This window comes from Protopterus annectens, chromosome 3.part1, assembly GCF_019279795.1.
Source record: "Protopterus annectens isolate FY-2018-M chromosome 3.part1, PAN1.0, whole genome shotgun sequence".
Lineage (NCBI taxonomy): Eukaryota > Metazoa > Chordata > Ceratodontiformes > Protopteridae > Protopterus > Protopterus annectens.
In genome coordinates this window covers 668,812,271-668,834,270 of record NC_056732.1, presented here as the reverse complement: position 1 = coordinate 668,834,270, position 22,000 = coordinate 668,812,271, and the positions used below count along the sequence as shown (strand labels likewise).

Here is a 22,000-nt window from a genome sequence, read left to right as displayed (position 1 = left end):
ATATAAAATCCATGGTAGAGTCTGACAACAGGAAAACCAATATGACAACTAGAGTAGTCAGTACAAAAAAAGGAACTTATGCTTGTAAAAATTGCAAGCAGTGTAGGTATATTAGTAACAGTTCGTTTGTTACTTTAAAACATATCAACTATACTATATGGGCTAAAGATTATTATAATTGTAATACAGAATATATTGTCTACATAGCCTGTTGTGCATCATGTGACCATTATTATATTGGAAAAACTATAAGGACACTAAAACGTAGAATTTACGAACATACTTTGGCCATTAAAAATAAAGATAAAAATAATTCTTTGGCCAAGCATCCTCTCATTTGCAATAATTTCAAGAAATTTGAGTTTTCTGTAGTTGAGAAGGTTAATGAAGTTGTTTTTGGGGGTGATTTAAATAATGTATTGGAATGTAAAGAAACGTTATGGCAGTTATTTTTAGGGGCTGATAGATATCCAGGACTCAACGAGTCTATAAATTTGAAATGTTTTTTACTGAACAAATAGTTATGTATAGTTTATTTTATTTACAATAATTTAATAGTCTATATTTTACAATAGGCATTTTATATATACAAATTTGATGTGTGTTTGATGTCATTTCCTGTTATTGTGATATAAAAGGAAGAGTGATTGAGTGGAACTGTTTTTCTGAGGAAGTTCACGCAATAAACAAGTGAATGAAAGCGCTAAAAAATCGATTTGGTTGCTTTTTGGTCTTTGGATTTACTTGAACACGAATTTTACAAGTTTGGAGTTTTTTTCGTTTAGTGTTGAAAATTGCATTTAAAAGATGCTTATCATCACATCCCAATTCATCCAGACTTCAGGTGTTTCTTAAGATTCGGTATGTCTGAATCACATTGTCAGTTATCTGCCTTACCCTTTGGACTATCCACTACACCAAGAGTGATCACCTGGGATCTCTCCAAGTTGTTACAGACAGTACCACAGTTATGTGTTGCATCAACAAACAAGGGGGAACCAGGTCATACTCCCTCAGCATATTAACCATATTAGCTTTGGATATAGCTTTACAGCACAATCTTACTCTACAGGCATCCTACATTTTGTCAGAGCAAAACTGTGTGACAGACAAGTTGAGCTGGACAAGGGCAGACTGTCACAAATGGAGACTAGATTAGGAGGTCTTCCAAGATTTGATCCATCTGTGGGGAGTTCCTCAAGTGTACCTGTTTGCCTCCTCACTGAACAATCACCTGTTCCAGGTTCTATGCAAGAAGGTCTGGAAGATGGATGCCTTTTCTTTTCCCTGGACAGGAACTGACTACTGTTTCTCTTTCTGGTATGCATTTTCAAGAAGGTGGAGTACAAACCTAATGTATGCATTTCCTCTAGTTCCACTCATCCAAGAAGTGTGAGAAAGACAAGAAAAGAAAATGAGTGTCTCTCATCTCAGACCTTTTTATGGCTATGCCAACCATGATTTTCTTCTTTTAGAGAATGTAAACCAGTCTATTTGGTTGTCTTGCGGGATGGATCATCATCTTGTCACGGAGTTCTGTTGTTTCACCCCTCTCATCATGCCATACACTTGGAATCTGAAGTTAAAGTTCTGGGTAGGCCCAATGTCTGATTGGATGTAGTCAGAGTGCTTCAGAAGGATAAAAGTTCCAGCCTTAGTATGGCTTAGTTTATAACTGTGTTGAAGAGATTTTCATTTTGGTGTGTGGATGCTCACACTATGGAGGATCATGTTTCTTATTTAATGTAGCCCTGTCTTACTCTTCCATTAAAGTAAATTGTTCTGCCTTGTCAGATCATCTTATCAGTTATTGTGTTGTTGACCTGGTTACTCCCACTAGACATTTGACCTATGTCATTGATGATGTGAGGTGATATTTTGAAAGATTGTGCACAGTTTTGAAATTTCTTTTGTTCCTGTAATTGGGAGAGTACCAACCCAAGTGGGACATTTCATGATGCTATGTGCTGAAATACGCTTGCCCAGCCACTGAGCTTCTCAGTTCTTTTCTGTCGGTTTGCAAGTCATGTCTGTGTCCTAACTACTGTCATAACTATGTTTATGTGTTAAGTGCCCACAATGCCCAAACCTTCTTGTAATCAAATCTCAAGCCAGAACTGACACTAGCATGGCTGTTATTCACTAGGAAAGAGAGCATGGTGTGGAGCATTGACACAGGCTCCAGTGCTTCAACCCTGCCTGATATCATCACCTTGAAGGTCATGGTTTTGGTGAGTAACCAGTGCAGGAACTAGCAGAAGGGACCTTCACAGACTACTGGGTGGGTGCCTGACCAATAGGAGAAGGTAGGAGAATCGGAGACCAGATTTTAGTCAAAACTGTGTGCTATCCACCTTTGAGGCAGCCTTGCATTCTTGTGATTAGTAGGCCATGAGTGGTGCACCAGCAGTTGCCTTGGCAATACATCCCAGTGTGTCCAGACAGCCTCACACATCTTCAGATTATGAGGGCCCGACTGTGTTTGAACTTCTTATGTGAAAGTACCCCTCAACTTCTCCAGCAAAGGCTTGGTGGTAGCACTTGGGATCAAAGTTTCTACTCCACATTTCTTCTCCAGACTATTCAAATCAAACAGGGCAGAGGTGAAGAAACTGTAGCAGAAATTCATGTATAAAATAAGGGGTATATATGGGTGCAGGGGAGCATACCCACTGCAAAAAATGCTTTTTTTTATTATTTTTTTTTTTAGGTTTCCTCAACCTTGAAGCATCATCTAGTTTGTTTCTTCCAGCTGAGACTACAGAGATTTTAGATTCAACTAAATACAGAGGAAGTGCTATGCTCACCTGTCTCACACTGTCTTCCATGCTGGGTGAGCCCAGACTACACCTTGCTGAAGTTAGAGATAGCAGGGGAGGGCACATCTCCCCCTCATTTTCTTGGGAAGGGGAATCTGAGAATGCAGAGGTTCTTGACTCTGTGATTGACAAGCTAATGACACTTTTCTATTTAGCTCCTCTGTGGATAACCAATTTTTTGGAAGGATGATCTAGATTATGGAATCCCTATGGTCCGTTATATAGTTCCTCTGCTTCTCCCCAGAAATACCTCAACCAGTATTTGGGCAAGAACAGTGGCTGAATCTTGGGTCACCCTGCTCTCCAGTGGAGCCTCTCCTGCAGGCTGATGATTTTGCAAGCTGGAACATTTGTATTCATTGCACTCTGCTCCAACAAAGATGTATTCTTGCCATAAGCCTCATAAAAGTGGAATGACGTTCTCATTAAGCATCACATGGTAGGATCTTTCATGATGTCTGTCATCAAGCATGGATCCCAGAAACCACAGCAGCCCCACAACCAACCAGCTGATTGTAAGACTTTGGATAGGCTGGACAAAAACATTTTTTTTAATCTGGCACCATAGGTTTCACGTCCTGTAATTATTTTCATCACTTTTTCAGGTTGTAATCCTTCGTAGTAGATTGGGCTGGCAAAAATTGTATATCCTAACCTTTCTCAGTTCCTGTCTATCAGCCAAATTAGAACAATGCTACAGTAAAGTAGCCATATTCACAGCCAAACAATATAGATCATGACTCCAACTCTCAAAAACAACTAAACTAGATCAAACTAAATAATTCTGTACTGTACTCAGAGTTAATTACAACCTTCAAGTTATTGTACACCCCTGAAAAATTATCATCTCTTCATTCCATTTTTCATCAACTTCATTATCAACCCCTTTCCCTTTTCTACATGGGGTCGCGTGTTGTGTCAGTTGTTGCCACACGTCTCAATTCAGTGCCACTCTCCTACATTCTTCAGCAGTCATGAGTGATTGTTGTAGGTCTTCTGTCATACATAGTCCATCCATTTCTTTGCTAGCTGCCCTTGTTTCTTCTTGCCTAATCCCTGTCTGTCCCAAATCATCTTCACCAGATTCTATTCTGCTTTTCTGCAGAAGTGCCAGAACCACTGTAATCTGGTCTGTTTGAACTTCTCTGCAATTGGAGCTACTTTTGGCTTCTGCTCTGATGTCTTCTTTTCTTTGTCCTACAATGGTGCATCTTAACACTCTTCTTCTCCATCACCTCTAGGTTCCTCAAGTGTTCTGCCTTTACTGCCCAGGTTTCTGTACCAGACAGTAGTACTAGACAAACCACTGTGTTATACACCTTACTTTTCAGCTTCTTTGGTATTCTTTTGTCATACAGTACCCGACACTCTGTACCAGTTGGCTGCAACCCCTTTGATTCTAGTTTTGACCTCCTCATTCAGACTTCCATTCTCCTCAAAACCCCCTCCCAGAGACTTGATGTTGTTAATGTGTTACACTGTCTTCCCTTCTGTCTCAGTTCTCAGCTTCTGATTTCCCAATTTGCTGTCTAATCTGTACTCAGTTTTAGCCCATGTGCCTTCAGTTTTGCATTCCATTCCTCTATCCTTTGCTGAAGGTCTTGCTTAGAGTCTGCCTGTAATGCTACATCGTCTGCATACAGCAACTTTGTTGATCTGTTCCCTCCAACCTGTTTGCTAATGAAGTCTGTCATCAGTATGAACAGCAGTAGGCTCAGAGCTAAATCGTGATGCACACCCACTCCCGCTGGGAATTTCTGAGAGACACCGAACACTGTTCGTACATGAGTCTTTGTACGTAGCCTGCACTAATTCCAGCAAGTTGTCTGAATCTTCAAACCACTGTTGGACTGCTCAAGTCAGCACTTTTGAGATGTTGTCATAGGGTCTATATTAGAAGACCGAAGACGCGTCTTGGTCGAACTGAAAAGGCTGAAAACGAAAAACATCGAAGCGGCTGTTAAGCAAATTCTTTCCTGGGAAAGAATTTGCTTGGTCACTTCGGTACTTTGCAGTTTTCGGCACTGTAGTGCGGTCTCAGAGTTTGTATATTTAAGTAGGGGTTTGGAGGGGGTGAAGCTCCTCACTTAATGTACTGTTTGAAATTGAGTTTTTTTTTTTTTTTTTTTTGGAACAGATTTTTTTTTCCCTTGGAAAAAATCGCTGTTCTGACACTTTGACATTGTAAGCTTTCACTTACATAGGGTCGATCAATCACTGTTCGCTTTTTTTAAGCATTCAGTGATTTAATATAGACCCTTGTCATATGCTTTCTGCAACTCTAGGAATGCCCAGTTGGACTCTTTCCTCATTTCTAGCTTCTTTTCAGCTGTCTGTCTCACTGCCAGCATCGGGTCAGTTCTGCTGCATCCTGATCTGAATCTAAACTGATCATCTCCCATCTTAATTTCTGCTACTCTGTGTATTTATTTATCAGTCACCCTTTCTAGAACTTTCATGCAGTGTATCAGAGGTTTGATACTACTGTACTGCCCAAAGTTGTGAATGTCCCCTTTCCTCCTGTACACTGGCACTAGCATGCCTGTTCTCCAGTCATCTTAAATACACCTTTCTCTTCAGTACTGCTGTGTATACCCTCAGGAGCCATAAATCATTGATCATATCTGCTGTGACGTCATCTGAGCCTGCTGCTTTCCCTGATTTAATTTTTCTTAGTGCTATTGTTACATCTTCTAATGCTGGTTCCTCCTCCTCTTTTATTGTAGACTGCGTCTCGGGCAGTACTGTGGGGTTTTCTTCATTCAGAAGCTGCTGGAAACATTATTTCCTGTGGATTGGTGAGCAGGTTGCTGCAGGCATCCCTTATGAAGGGTATGTGACTATCTTCTTTTTCTTTCTGTCTTTGCCTTGCAGCCTAATAGAGTTTCTCTGTGGCATCTACTGAGTCACTTCCCAAAAGCTGGTAGAGTGCTCTGATAACTTTTTCTGTGCTATTGCAACTGCTCTCATAGCCACTTTGATAGCCAATTAGTATTCTTTCTTAGCCCGGTCCATCTTTTATCGCTTCCACTTCTTCCTGCACTCCTTGATCCCCTGGTCTCCTGCATCTCACCAGCAGCTTTCCTTATACCTTATTTCCATACCTGACTCGGTCACATATCTCTCCTGTAGTCCTCATGCTTGCTGTTTTGAGGTGCTGCTGTTCTTCTTCACTTCCACATATTTCCTCTTTTTCCTGATGTGCTAGAGCCTTGAGTAATTCCTTGAATTCCTGTGCTTTCTCTCCAGTCAGCTTCCATATCTTCAACCTAGTTTCTGTTGAATTTAGAATCTTCTCTGGCCACTGCTTGTAACTGATTGTGGCAACCAGTAGTTTATACTGTGAGCCAACTGTTTCACTGGGGGATGATTTTGCAGTTGCTCTTTCTACTCCAGTGCTCCTTCTTTACTAGGAGAAAGTCTACCAGAGTTGCATTTTGAGCACTTTTGTATATGATCTTGTGACTGTGCGTCTTGCTGTACCATATGTTAACCACCATCAAGCCATTTGCCAAACAGAAGTCTAGAGTGGCCTGTCCTTTTTTACTCCTGTTTCTCCACATGTGCACCCGCCCTCATATTCTCTTCTGTCTGTTCTGATGTATTCATTTGGGTCGTCCATTATCAATGCCAGTTCCTTTTGTCCTGCTTTATCTAGTAGGTCCTGCAACTGATATCTGAATGCACTCTTTTTGTCAGTGTCGCAACCCTGCTTTGGGGCATAGGTGGGAATTATGAATAGTGACCTATCCTTCCACTGGAATCTAATTACCATGAGTCTGTTGCTAATTGATGACATACCTAAGTCTTATGAAGTCTCTCCCTCAGCAAAATTCCCACACCATTTCTAGTTTGCCCTTCTTCTGAGTAGGAGACTATAGATCCCAAGCCAACCTTCAACCTTACATAACTAAGAGACCACGAGCCACTGACAAGTCATTACTCTTCGTAACAAAACCTAACAACAATGCAGGATACTTCCTGTATTCACACTGCATTGCTAATAGCACAAATTAATTTCCACTCCACTTAACAGTCTGCAACCTAAAAGACTTTAATTGCCAACTGAAGCAGCACGTGATAGGTAAATGGCTCTGTACCTGGACCACACCTGGTTAAACTGCTACTAATATAGCTAGATGAATTTTATCTATAACACTCTGCTGCACGAGACTTAATGTACTATTATCATAACTGCACCGTCCTCTATCATTTCATCTGCTTTATCTTTCTTGCATCTTCTCCACAACTTCCTTTCTTTGGGGTGCTGTAACTCTTTATCTTATCTTCCTGTGTCATAGATTTTGAATAAGTCTTTATAGTAACAAATGATGTTCATCATATTGATCACTGTTGCAGTAGCCTTAGTTATATGGGTTATATCTTGAGTAGACTATAACAGCCAGCTATTTTCCAATGCTTCAGGGCACCTTCAGTGCGAGCAAACTGTCAGGCAGCTTGAACTGAACTGAGTAAAGGTTTGAGCTCCCAGCCCTCCAGAGCTTTCTTGACGCCAAAGAGTATGCTTCTCTGAGGCTTTCAAAGATCGATAGTCAACTTGTACTGTTTCTTTGTTGGGCAGATAAGTTTCTTTTGGAGAAAAACCTCCCATTTGAAAAAAAAAATGTTTATTAATCCTTTCCTGTTCAGGAATATTATTTTTAAGCCAGGAGTTTGTGTTTTAACAGACTGTCATGCAACCGTGTTGTACTTTTACATGAGAGCGTACTTTTTTCTGTCAGTTTAAAAGTGTTTAAAGTAATTGAAATAGATTTTTCTGTGGAGAAATTGTGTTGATTTTACTTTTAGGGGCTGGCAAAGTGTTTTGAAGAGCTTTTTTTACTATGTTTTTTGTGAAAAAAGTGACATTTAAAAACTTACTTTTTACCAGCTTTTGTTGCTTGTTTTCCCCTGGAAAGAGGCACCATTTTCAGCTTGACAATGGAACAAATTGCTGATCCCACAGTCGGACTTTCAGCTCCAAAAGCCACCACAACAGGCTAGCAATTTTCCTCAGCAACAGGGAGGTGACTCTGCTGTGGTCATTGTTTGTTCCTCAGACCACTCATCTCTTACCCCAGATCCCACGAGTGTAGCACCTGCAGCCACTATGGACTGGGGATTAGCCATGTCTTTGCGTCCTCTCAGTGGACAAGGAACAACCGCTGTTGTCAGTTCTGGAAGAGGGAAGAGGGAAAACTGTCCAGCTTTGTCAGAATGTTGTACCCATCCCTGGGAAAGTTGCTGCTACAATTTATAGCACTGTCAGTCCCATTTTCCTTTCAAAAAGAAACAGAATACTAAACATGTATCTTCTACTCCTCAAATGCTCTTGTACAGGAGTGGTTTACTCAGTCTGGCTCAGGCTTTAATTCAGACTATTGATTCTTCTTATAAGGAGGTTTCCGGTAAAAGAGATGCCTCTTTTCCTGAAGAGATTCAAGTTTCTGAATCTGGACAGGAAGACGAAGGTACAGATACAGAATTTTCTCTTCGGATTTTTACTTCAGACCCAGAGAAGAGCACGGCTTCTTATTCTCCTTGTGGGGTTTCTCTTTCTCTGAGACTGTTTCCAGGATGCCCTAGTATTTTTATTTGGAGAACACTGAGGTTTCTTAGTTTCTCAGAAAATACTGTTACAGAAGGAATTTCCAGAGCCTTCATCCATTCCTCCTCTTCTGTCAGCTTTGGAGGATGTGTGTGTCACTGCCTACAGTTTTCCTGATAGCCAGCCAGCTGCCCTTAAAAAGGCACATATAATGTATAAAGTTCATCACTCTTTTAAGTTTTTATGCAGTCTTCCCAAACCTGACCCAGCAGCTATAGTTAGTTAATCCTACTGCTGCTAAACATTTAGTTAATTCCAATCCTACTCTTTCTGATAAGGATGGGAAGATTATTGAGGTATGCTTCTGCAGCTTTAATTTTCAGAATTTTAAATTTTCAGGCTAATATGTTAAAGTTTATTCAGACTATTTGTGAAAGCATGAGAAATGTTTTGCCTGCAGTTTCTTCTTGTGAGAAAAAATCTGCTTTTAGTAATTTAGTGCCTTCAGTTGTACAAATTACTACACACTGGTACTATTTTGAGGAGGATTGCCTGGCTGCATTCTTAAAATCCTTCCAGATGATGTAAAAATGAGATTTTAAATTCTCCTTTGGATAAAGATTGGGGATCAAAAAATGAGATGAAAGGGGTAAGTTGATTCAGGGTATCCCTAAGATACCCATTCGGGTTTTCAGCTTTTATGATTTTCATTTTGCAAAAATTGATTTCCATTATATGAGGTTCGACCTTTCAAAGTAGATCCTCATATACAACCCAAGTAACTGTTATTTTTAACCAAACTGTTTATAAATATGTAACTGATGTGAAGGATGTCTGAATAGTGGAACTCTTTCTCATAAATGAAACTGTGACTGTAAATGAAACAATGCAAATGATGTACGTGATGTTTATATAATGAAGCTTTTGTACCAGAGTCCCCATTGAAAAAGGACAGTGCTCAGCTGGATTTTCCCACTAAACAAACACCAGTAAATAAAATAAAAGCTAGTAGAACTCCCTGAATCCAGGATCAGAGAGGCTTTTGAAAAGATCCTTACCTTAGTTCATACAATCAGTTTTCAATTTGCTATAAGCTTGGCTGTACTGAGGGTACAGCTGAGGCAGCAGTTTAAGGAATGTGGCTGTGGTGGATCCCATGATTTCCCTTGAACATGACCTTAAGCAGGCTATTTTTAATACCCCTTTTAAGATAATGTCTCTTTTTGATCAGGTCTCCCAAGACTTAATTAGTATCTCTGTAGGACAAAGCAGACATTGGCTGTCATGGATACTCTTCATAGGTTTATAGCCAAGTACTAGGCCATCGCTCTGCAGACTATTATATGCCTAACCAATAACCAGACAACAGCCAAAGGTGAGGATAAAACCCTGTGCCTTATGTCTATGAGGTAAGCACCTTAGCCATTGAGCCAATCCCCACTTCTTGGCCAACCCAGTTTTCTAAGTAAAAACTACCATTATATTGAGGGGGTTTGTTCCGTCTCCCAAGACTGTGCCAATTCAGCCTATTAGGACTGTGACTGTGTCCTGGGATAGTATGTGAGAGGCTCTCTAAGTTTGCCGCAGCTTGGGGAGTCATTACCATATATCTGTGAGTTATAGATATAGATGCAGTCATGAAAGTCCTATTTTGTTCCCCTATAATAAACTGTAGTCAGGGACCACACAGTCTCCACAAAGCTCTGCAGAGAGCCTAGAGAGCCTTTTACTGCTCTGCAGAAAGGCAAATGGTTCCAAAGGTTTTGGTTCCGTCCTATTCCTTAGCAACATCATCAAGCACATCTGGTATGTCAGATTTCATTTGATGACTCTCCGGGAGGCGCATCTGCTTCCACAAATGCTTGGAATGGTATCAGTGGACATAGTGTTATGGGTCCACATAGAAGATAAGTTTACTTAGAGTAGGCATCATTTTCCATAAAGTCTTGATGTTTTGGTTTCACTTTTGCACCCATGTGTTAGCTGTTGTGGGTGATACTTAATGGGCATTGGTTGCTTTAAGGGATTTGCACAACTGCATGTTAAGCAAAGTACTGAACCACATGCCTGGTTACCTAAAACATTCAAGACCTGCTTTATCATTTTCATTAGTATGGGAGGCTGGCACCCCCTCCCTTTAAATTTCACCCCTGTTTAGTTTTAAAGATGGAAGGGTGATTGAGGGTGGGTACCAGCCCTCCTTACTAATAGACTGATGGTGATAAAGCAAACCAGCAGCTCTCTATTGCTTTGTGTATCCTTCATGTGCTCTGAGTTTGCATTTATTAACATTAATGAAGAGTTTTCACACAACATTTGACTTAACCTCCTTTGACTACTGAACAATCACTAGCACCAGCCTATCTCCTCCACCACTACATTTGAGGAGCAGTATATTCCAAGCTGCTCCACTCTTCTTCAGTTCACTTCTGCCTGGCCTAAAAGCAGCAGAAACCCTCAGTGTTGGAGCAAAACTATGATTTTCCTCTTGGTGCATGTCACTGTATTGGTTACACCCATTTCCTTCAGGAAACAGGTCTTTAACAGAACATAACAGTGACTTCATGTTTTAAATTTGTTGTACTTTTTATTCCATGAAATACAGAATAATTTAGATGTTGAAAATGTCTATTTTCCATGTCACCAGTTCAACACTGGTGTTTAAGCATGTATGTTCTGTTGTTAATATTAGGGTAAAAAAATATGAGAAAGAAAATCATTCCTGCATTATTCCATTTGCTTCCATACATATGTGGCAGATGTAACTCATGACATAGCTCTTAACCATTCTGGGACAAATATCAGTAGAATCAGAGAGAAATCCAGATATAATCAGGTACACGTTTAAAATATTAGTACTATTAACTTGAGATATTGACAGAATAAGAGAATGCGAATTAATATATATTTTCTGACTAAAAATAAGTCAGTAACTCTAATTGTCATTATTTAGTAAGTATATTTCACCAACATTTCTCCATAATTCACCAGTTTTAGGAGGGATTAAGAGGGACAGAGCTAAAATTTGAGTCAAAATCAGGGACAGTTGACAGGTTTGACTCATGAAGTTATTCTGAAATGAATTGTTTGTACACAAGTTACGGCCACCTACTTCAAGTCAGTATTGCCTTATTCTTTAGATATCTTAGTGATGTGCAGTACAAAAAAAGTATAGCTGGCTTCTAGTTTGACAGGTTCCATCTACTTCACCTCTTTGGGTCCCACTGCTGCACCATTTTCTTATCACTGTAACTTAATGCAGGGAGTAGCCGTACCAAATTTCAGATAAACTTCATCTTGAATATCTACAGTTGTTATAGGTAAGTAGTTATCTTTCTTCTTCTTCTTTTGACTTTTCCTGGTTAGGGGTCACCACAGCGAATCATCTGTCCGCTCATGATTGGCAGTGGATTTTTACGGTTTCGAGTTGCCAGCCCTGCGCCCAACCTTTCACAGAAGGCACACACATGCACACACTCACACCTAGGGCCAATTTAGAGTGTCCAGGTCACCTACTGCATGTCTTTGGGATGTGGGAGGAAACCGGAGCACCCGGAGGAAACCCACGCGACAACAGGGAGGACATGCAGACTCCGCACAGAAGGCACCCCAGCCAAGAATCGAACCAGAGAACCTCTTGCTGTGAGGTGGCAATGCTAACCACTGCACCACCGTGGCCGCCCTAGGTAAGTAGTTATCTTTATATCACATTAATTAAGTTATACAGGATAGTCTCTCTCTCTCTCTAAAGTACTGCTACCATGTTTTGTTGGAGAAACTTTCAGATTTTTGCACAGGTTGAATTCTGTAGTTGCTGTATCCTTATTTATGACCTGTGTGATCATATTGTGTTTTTATGACTTTGCTTCCTTTGTAGATGTCCTTGTTAGGCTTTGAAGGAAGCATCACCTGGAAACCTGTTGACCCTCAAGGACTAATAATCAGTCTTCCATTGCTGACAGTGAACCTCCTGCCGTCCACTGAAGCCTGGGTCCTAAAATTCACTGGAGTGCAATAAATATATCATGCTGTTGTTTAAGAATGATTATTTTACATTCATGTGATTGTATCCTAGAAAATCCTAAAGCTCAATTGCATTTTTATTTGGACACCAGTAGCCTACAATAATTACTTTCTAATGTGTGCTATCTCTTGTTTATTAACTAAAAAGTTTAAATGGGGAAAGGTTGATTTTTAAATTCATATGGAATGGTAAGAAAATTCTGTTTATTTTAATCCAGTTTTACTTCTGGCATGCTGCTTCTAGCATGTTTACTTCCACACCAGTTTCATTTGAATTTGTCCTTTGAGTCTTAATTTATTCCCGTAAGTAAAATCAGTCAAAGTTTTCACAGGGGTGGAAGTTAAATCCATGTAATTGTTGTGTTTCTCTTAACTGTTTAATCTGTTTAATGTAAGTGCTATGCTGTATCTATCCATACTAATTCTGTAATTTAGTAGCTACGTTTGTAGCATATGATTTTTCCAGTAAGTGCCTTCATTATTGCTGACTTGTAAATATTAAATATTTAAAGTTAGTTGGATTGTACTGATGAGCAAGTGAAAACACTTTTATAAAGGATGACATATGATTGCATTCAAAGTTGGTAGTTCTGCATAGTATCTTAAAGTTTACTCAGAAGTTGCCAAAATAACAAATGATCATTAAGTATATTTGCTACAAGAATTACACATATGAAAAATGTATAGGCTAAAGGTGGATATCTGTTCCCCAGCCTGATCTTTAAAGGAATCAGACTTCCTTATGGATGCCTGGGAAAGCAGAAATACATCCTGAATAAGGACTGTTAATAAGGGCTTGGGTATGAACCTGCTCGGCTCTTTTAATTTGTGCCAGGAGTATGCGGCTTATCTGCTAGGGCTCACTCTTGATGGTGTTAAGTGCAAACCTTCCATTATGTCCTTATTTTATTAGAGATTAATGTTTTATAGGTGTGGTGCTTTTACTAATGATGTCCCAAGAGAAAATCACTAATTGCCATTGTGGGTGGTTCCAGTATGAAACCTTCAGTTAAAAGATGCTAAGAAACTAAAAGGGCAAACACACTTACCCAAAATATCAAAAGAATTAAATCTCCAACTGTAAGTGTTTTTTGCAGTGGAGCAAGCCTCACTGCACTTCCCATATAGTGGGCATGAGCCCCACACCATCTGAAGTCATTTAGTTGAGAAACAAAACCTTTGGAGGGTAACAACATAAAAACAACACATTTGGAGACTTCTGGTCATCATGCAAAGAAATGAAAAGTAATACAGCAAACATTAGGAGCACATGTAAGAGCATGCACTGAGAGCCCAGGTGTGTTTAGAGATTCATCTTCCTCTAGCAGCTGGTGTTGGGATGTGTGCTTCCTCTCCACAGGCTAATGTCTACTCTCATTCCTCATTTCTCCCTTTTGGCTCGCTACCTTAACAAGGTTTTAGGATAGGTTGAAATAAAGTTATAGGCTTCTGCAACACTGAATATGATGGTTAGTAGGGCACCTAATGGTTGATTTTTCAACAGTGGAAAAAGCCCCCCCCCCCCCAAAAAAAGCTCCTAAGTTTGTGTCACAAGATGTTACTGAGCTTCCTTTGCTTTGTTGTGGAGACTCCCTTATTTTTTTCTGGTGGTGTTATTGGGCATTTTGGAGACTAGACATCTGTGATGCAGATAAAATGGGTGCTTGATACCTGAATACTTGACCCTATTGTGTCCAAGAATTGGAGATTAGTCATCTGGTTACCTCCTTCTGCTTCTTTTACAGGAACTAATTTAACAAAGATTTGCCCAGGAGTATTTTGCTATTTTGCAAATGGTGGCTAACATTTCAGCAACCACTTAAAAGCCTTCCGCACCAAGGACTTCTGCTTTTAAAAAGAGAAAAAAAAATATTTCCATCCACTTGTTCCCTTCATCCAGTTCTGAGGAAGATGAAGAGTCCCCATCTTATTCTTGTAGAATGGTATCTCCCATTAGCTTAGATGCTGACTGTTATGGAGGAGAAGTCCCTTTATTCTACCCTTCCCAGGAGGATGTCTTCTTCAGAGGAACTTTAAATTTAATAAAGCCTTTCTGTCTTTGTGCAGAAATGCAATGTGCTTTTCTACTGAAGCTTGGGGTAGCATATCTTCCATTACTTCCTGTATGTTTCTTCATTCTGAGATGCTGATTCTGTGTCATGTTTGCTAAAGAAACCAGATAGCTTTTTCAGGCTGAGGAGCACTACAAATATCTGAATGAAAATGCTTTGGCCGACTCTGCTTTTATTGACCTCCATGTCCTTGATGGGTCAGAAGAAATACAACTGCTCACAGTTCTCTGCAAGTGATAGAAAAAGTAGAGTCCTTAATAGATTTGGTGACTGGGTTTGTACATCTACTTTGGCATTACAACTGTAAACAATCAACCTTATGATAGTACATGAGGGAAAAATCCTGAAACATTTTAGTGACCTGACTAAAGGCACTGATGGCCTTTGTGTCAGGGAAACTTTTTAGATTGATGCAAACAAATAATAGGTTTGGTACATACATTATAAAATGTGTGTCTGACACTGCATTTATTAGTTTTAGACCTACTACTTTTGGTATTGTCTTAAGACAATCTGCTTAACTCAGAACACAACTTTTCCCTGTTGATGTGAGGGCCAACTTTTGAATTTATCACAGGGCCATAGCCTGTTGTTTAGGGCATCTTCTCAAAGAAAGAAAAAGAAAAAAAGTTACAGTAGAAGGCTTAATGTTGTGTAGAATATGAAATAGATGTTTCAGCCTCCCATCCCAAATCTGTTCAGAAAGTGTTCCCAAAAGCACAAACCAGAGCTTAGCTATGCAAGTCGAAGAGAATGCCAGAAAAGAAGCCTGAATCCAAACCACAGCAGCAAGAAAAGGGCCCAGCTAATGAGACAGGTGTTTTGGAAGCAGCCACTGGCAGTCCTTCACATCATGTTTTCCAGTCCCACCACCCCCTTGGAGGAGGAAGAGATACAATTTTACAAGTCACAGTTTTAGACCCCAGGTCACATAAGTAGTTTGAGTTAGTGTAGTACACGCCACAGAATTTTCTGCTGCTCTAGGAACCCAGGAACCACCACCTGTACTCCAGGAGGTCAGATTCAATTAACTGTCTCTTTGATAAAACTACTGGAGAGTCGCTCAGTACAAAACCAGCACATTTGGGAGAAGAAGTGTGGGTCTTTATTCAAGATTCTTCTTGTACCAAAAAAGAATGGCCATTGAAGACCCACAATTTAACCATTTCTGCAAAAACAAAATGCACTGGGCATGCAGCATAAAGAGGGGAAAGCCCCAGAATACACAGATAACCCACATTTGACTAACAGCACAGGCTCTTAGGAAACAAAGTGGGGGAGGATTAGCGTGAGCAGCTATTGCCAGCTTGCCCATCATAGGGAGAGGGAGGTAGATCAGTTCACTGCATTGAGAAAATTGTGTGAGTGCATTTGCATTATCTGTAGCAAGGAACTCTGTGTTCCAGTGCTGCATAGCAGTGGGCTGCTTGGGCAGGAGCTAAGGGTGGAGAAGACAAAGCAAGTCCACAGGATCAACAGACTAACTTACCCCCCAGCACCGAACTCACCACCACAACCAGGAAACAAAGGAGTCTTAGGGCTCTTGGCCTGATGGGAGAAAGAATGGGTCATTTGGATGCAGAAAGGTGGAGTCTTTGGATAGATTAAGAGGACCCATTAAATAGTGCAAAATGTTGATACTGCAAGGACTACTTTATCTTTTGATACAACATAGCTTGATTTAACCATGGCCTTTTCACAATGCTCGTATTAATATCTTTATCCACAAAGCTTAAAGTGAAAAATGACATTTTTGTGAGGTAACTTCCTTTGCCAGTTCACATTCTACTGCACACATGGTGTTTGCCAAATGTCTTTACTGTACTGTCTGCACACCCCTGGCTAATTTGACTTCAAATCTGTATTATTTCAATGACTGCATGAGTCAAGGCAGTCTTCATCAATGTCTCCACTTTTGCACCAGATAAAACTACAACTACAACCCTGGTGATCCAAGATTAGTTTAGTGGTTCAGGTGCCTGTTGAAGCTGGCTTGGGTGAGGAGAGGAATGATGCATCTTTGCCAGCTCCTGTTTCCTCTGGATGAGGGGGTGTAGGAGCACATGCTCAGGATACACATTCCTGTAATTGAATCCCCAATAGAGACCCCATGGGAGTGCTAGCATGAAGATGGAGAGCACGGCTGTCCTGAGGTGCAAGTGACATGCCTTCAGTAATGCCAGTTGCATGCCAAACCCTAGTCATTGTTAATGAGCATGCACAGTGGAGTTAAGGCCATAAAAGCAAGTTGTCACAGAGGATTAAAACTGTGAGCAGTAGTTCCTGTAGTACAGGGTTTGATTTCTTCAGCCTTTATTTGCGAGCAAGTCATTTAACCAAACAGTTCATGTGGGCTTCTGGGAATTTGGACTAGACTTCTCAATGTTCCCCTGCAATGCAGGCCTCAGTACAGCTGTCATTGCCCTCAATGTCATTACCTGTTTTCTTTATCAAAGGAAGATCAGGTCTAGTTCCATTCCAGATGTAAATGTACAAGGGTGTAACCCTGGTTAACAAGAACTCAGAACATGGTGCTGCTGCTGAAGATGTTTTTTTCTTTACATGTTGGCACATAATATGTTAATTTCAAGCTCATTACTCGAAGTTGTGGGCTACTTGTCCTTTCCTAATGTTATGGTTCCAAATACAAGACTATTTTTGAAAAGGGTTAATGGGTTCCTCAGACATCTGTAAAGTCAGGATAGATAGTCTTTAGAATGCTTCCTTACCCCAGAGACAGACTTACAAGTGAATTCTAGTGGTGGTGCAAGGAGATTGCCCCAAACAAAGGACAGCTATTTTTTCTTCCTCTGAGTGAAATCCCAAAACTGACTAGATACTTAGTTGGGTGTTGCAGCTGAAGTGTATTTTCAGGCCTGGAATGATCTGTGGTCCCTATACTAGAGAAGGAACAACATGCTGGATATAAAGAGATGGTTATTCAGTTGGCTCTTACAGCATTCAAGACAGCCTTAAAAACAGAGGTCTTTCTGATAGCAGTGGGTAATAAAGTTATGTAGTTTGTCAGCAAGGAGAGTGGTACCAGCACTTGTCCTTTTTGAGGATTGGAATGATAATCTGTAGGCAGACAATTCAGGTTGACTTTTTTCACACCATGGACATCCAGAGTTAGCTAAGCATTCTGTCAGCTGTTCTAAGCAGGTACAGGTCATTCTTCTGTTAGCTGAAACTGCAGAGATGGACATTTCTCGTAGTAAAACAAAGGTGAGAACATCCAGTAAAGCCCCTCTGCTGAAAAACTGTCATTCTCTGTTCTGACAGACACCGGCACAGCAAAGCATGGCTGACAAATAGCTTTTAAACAGTTGGAGAGGAAGCATGTTGTATGATTTCCATCCAGCTTATTTCAATGTGAAATTGTTGCTGAAGATAAGAGGAGTCTCTTAAAGCTCCTTATTGGTCAGGGCAGCTATGGTTCACTCTTCTAGTTGAGATTCTGTTGCTCAGCCATTAATCCTGCTTCTTCACAAGCTTTCAACCTGGCAAAAGCTCAGAGTCCTGCACCAGAACTTCATATTTGTTAAACTTGTGTGCATGGAAGATGTCAGGATAAAATATAACACCCATCTTTTTTCTCTTCTCTTCTGTTATCTTTTCTGAAAGATTCCAAAAGACTTTTCAGTAAAAATCATATGTTTTTAAAAGGACCATATTTTCTATTAGGCATCAAAGTCAAGATGCAGATCAAGTCTACCATGTTCATTCCCTAAGATCTTGTAGTATCTTACATCATTGTTAATACTGTATGGCCTCTTAAGGCCTCCAAGACACCCTTTCTCTTCTGCCACCAGTTTGAAATTTGTGGTACAAAACTATCTTTCCATCCTTACAGTTGGATTACATTTCCTGTTAGTAGTTACCTTAGGTGGAAATATTTCTTTAATATCTACCTATGTGTTGGCTCTGCGCACTTTCATTAAAAAGATTTTTACATCACAATGAACTTCATTGCAGTGATTGTAATGTGCAAACTGGTATTAACACTTTTCACTGTGTTTTCTCCTTTTCTTAACTGTGGTGTAATTGTGGAGTTGATATTTATAATTTCAGGGGGGGTATGGGGGGGGCTTGTCCCTTGCAAAAAAAAAATGGTCTACTTCTATAGGTTTTTCAACTCACCATTTTCAGAATTAAAATTTCAGTAAACGGCAAGTCAAAAATAGAATCAACAGCTCATAGAGTAAACCTTTCTGAAATACAAACCATGATTTAAAAAAAAATCCTACTCAGTTTTATGTTTTTTGTTTTTTTTTAATGAAGGACATAGTGTTTCTAAGAACTAGTCTCTTCTCCTACCACTCCTGGTTTCCTAAACAGAACACACATAAAGTGGGCGTGAAAAGACAGCTTAAACGCAATACTGACAACAGTAAACATCTTATGTAGTCTGACCGCTGTTCTTTTATGGCTGGAAAACAAGATTGTCCAGGCACTAAACAAGTCATTTCAAAATGATGGGCTGGTTCTGTTTTATTTTTTGGCCAATACAGAAAGTTTGTGACTGAGGATGTTATAATTTATTCCATAAGGTCAGCAGAAAACACTGTTGCCTTCTTTAAAATCTGACGGGTGTAATTCAAGAACACAGCTACTTCCACATCCATTTATACATTCCGTGAGTATTGCAAATTGTATACCGGTCGAGAAGTAGGGGTGTGCTTATTTCAGGTGTCCTGCTGTCTTTCTGGGTATGTGATAGACCATGCACCCATTTGTGAGAGCTTGAGTGTGTAGTGTGTGACACTCTCTCGTGTATTTGTATGAGTCCGTTAACACTGACCCTTGTAATAAATATGGTATAGTTATGTAAATGTAATTATTGTAACAGCAGAAGTTTGAACACTGATATCATTGCAGGGCGACAGTCTCCCGCCATCCTGCTGCACCTGTAAATTGTAGTTCAGATGATCTTTTTATCTAGTAACAACTGGATGTTATACTGAAAGTTTAACTCACAATATTGGATTGTTCAGTATTGCCATTATTAATTTTCTTGCATTTAGGCCTGATTTTGGCTTAAGTAACCTTCTCAAAAGCATTTATTTGTGTAATATCTCTGGTCTCTTACTCTCCCTCTCTGCGATGTCAAACAAGAGCAGAGTAAGGCACATTGTGCAGTTGTATATATTGCCAGCCTTTTAATGATTGTATCTCAAACTGTGTTCCTGCATACGCATAAGGATTTTTAACTGCTGAGCAGATCTGACTGGGGCAATGATGTCTACTTTTAGCTAACATACCACACATTTATGTAATTCTCATAGCAATAGCCTCTTTAATTAAATATCTACTGTTTTGAATGGGGATGGTCACATAGCTGTATTATCGCCATAGCATAAGACAGAATAAGTTAAACTGCAAGCTTATGAAATGTTTTGAGTAAAGAGACATGCAGCAGGCAGTGGATAACAGATAGCTTTACAACAAAGAGCAGTAAAGCCATGACTGTGACCTAGGCATCCCAGGTTTGGAGGAGCCATTGAATGGAGTTGGAAATGAGTGGCCACTGTGAGCTCACCCATTTTAGGGGATGGAAGTAGATTGTCATGTTGCTGTATTGACCCTTCAGTGGAGGCTGGGGCTTGCTGCAGCAGTGTGAGGTGACATGTTTTGCCCTTGCTCTATACCAAACAGTTAACACTGCAGCTGGAAGTTGGAACATGTACAAAACTGAACGTATTACACGTCCAGTTTACACATTCCCACTTCAGTGTTGTTTATGCTACACCTGCAAGGGGAGATGTTAGAATGGCTGAATAAAATAAAAAAATTGTCATGATGTAGCACAGCAGCTAATTATTTCCCTGGCCTCATAACAGTTGGGGTCTGTCTTTAACTCATGATTGGGAAGAGTGAAACCAGACCCTCAGACCTCTGAAATGAGGGTTTTCCTGTTGTGAGGTGGCAAGGGAAAAGACCAGATTCCCTTTGTTACTGTCTAAATAAGATTTCCTACCATAGCATTAACTCAAGACCTATGTGAGCTGGCTGATGGTTGGCATGTAGGGGGGGGGGATCAGTAAAAATTTTAATAACAGAATGGATAATACTACATAAAATTAAATGATTTTGCAGCAGCAGGTGTGGTTGTATTATATTTGAAGCTATCTGCTGTTACTAAGATTCTGCAGCAAATTCTCTGAGTAGGAGCAGTAAAGCAAAATATGCTTTATCTGTCTTGTACGAAAGTCATGTAAACCACTGTCTCCATTTAGAATAGCAGAACCAAGCTATGTGAAATATAAAAGGTTATAGTCTGTGCAGGAATTTCTTGAAATGAAGCAAGATATGAGAAGGTTGCTTTATTTAATTTTGGGTGGGGATTTTCTTAAAAGTTCAATAAAGCGATATGTTGAGCAAGGAGAAAATGACTTGTTATGATGTACTGTTTGCATTTTCTTTTAGTGTTGGTTGTTGTCAGTCTAATCCGAAAAGACTATGTTAATTTAATACAACTTTGATTATAGCATACCATCTTTGGTTGGACTGCTTCAGATGTTTGCCCATGTTTTTTTAAAGATTTTTTGTATAAGAATGAAAATGATGTACTTTGATCAAACTTGGTGGCAGAATCACTTTGTATTTTGGTTTAATTTGCAGATTCAGTATTGTGTAGTGCTAATTATTATTAAATATTCTGTGTAATAATAAGTACACTGATTGCACATTTTATGATGGACCTTCCAATGAAAGTTATTGGCATTCTAAAAAATCATCAATATGGCTAATGTGACAAGATTTCATCAGTGGTAAATGCTAACCTGCATAACTGACCATCTCCAGTAGTATGGTGAGAGGGAGAGAAGAGATAGCCAGCTCAAAAGTTTTATGAGTTTCATTTTTCATAACTTAAGACTGGTTGTCATTCTTTCAACATGATGCAGATTATTATGTTGAGTGGCAATGAGAAGAAATGTTTACTACACTATCAAGATCGGATACACATGGGGTACAAGAATCATTAATGAAACTCATACAGTCTTTTAGCAAGACTAACTGTTAATCTGTCAGTAAATGTTTACATCATAGTTTGCATAATGTTAGCTGCATACAGTTGTTTCTCCTTGTATGTCACACCACTCACCATATTATCGCAAAAGGAAATAACTGATGTCCTTCCATATCACTGTTGCAGTGTTCTTCACCTCTGGGATCTCTTGCCATGGATAGCACAACATCCAGCCAGTATACCAAAGCATCTGATATTGTTAATCCTCGTTCATTCCTTACGTATGGGGTATCAGTTCTGACCTCAGAACTGAGCCGGCCATCTTCCAAGCTCACGTCAGCTACAAACTCTCGAGCTAAAACTCTTACCCAGAATTCCCCTCGCCCTGTTACCTCAGATTTCGATTGCCACATCGCCATTTGGTCGTGTCAAGCTACTTCTCTTGAACTAAGTACAATTTTTTTCGTCATACTAAATTCTAAAACAACCTTTTCTCACAGAAAAGTTATTAGATCGTTTTCACTTACCTTATTGCATTTAGTGACTATCCTTTCTTGAATCCTTTCAA

General features: G+C 39.8%; 1 protein-coding gene across 1 annotated transcript in view; it reads left to right on the top strand.

The window, feature by feature from the left end:
- The window catches only part of LOC122798247 (tissue alpha-L-fucosidase-like), a 348,960-nt gene extending 327,823 nt beyond the window's left edge, over window positions 1–21,137 (top strand). Inside the window, exon 8 of the mRNA XM_044067037.1 lies at window positions 12,245–21,137. Within this exon, the coding sequence (XP_043922972.1) occupies window positions 12,245–12,385 (141 nt within the window). The 3' untranslated portion in view covers window positions 12,386–21,137. The remainder of the gene's footprint in view (window positions 1–12,244) is intronic.
- Window positions 21,138–22,000: the final 863 nt, after the last annotated feature.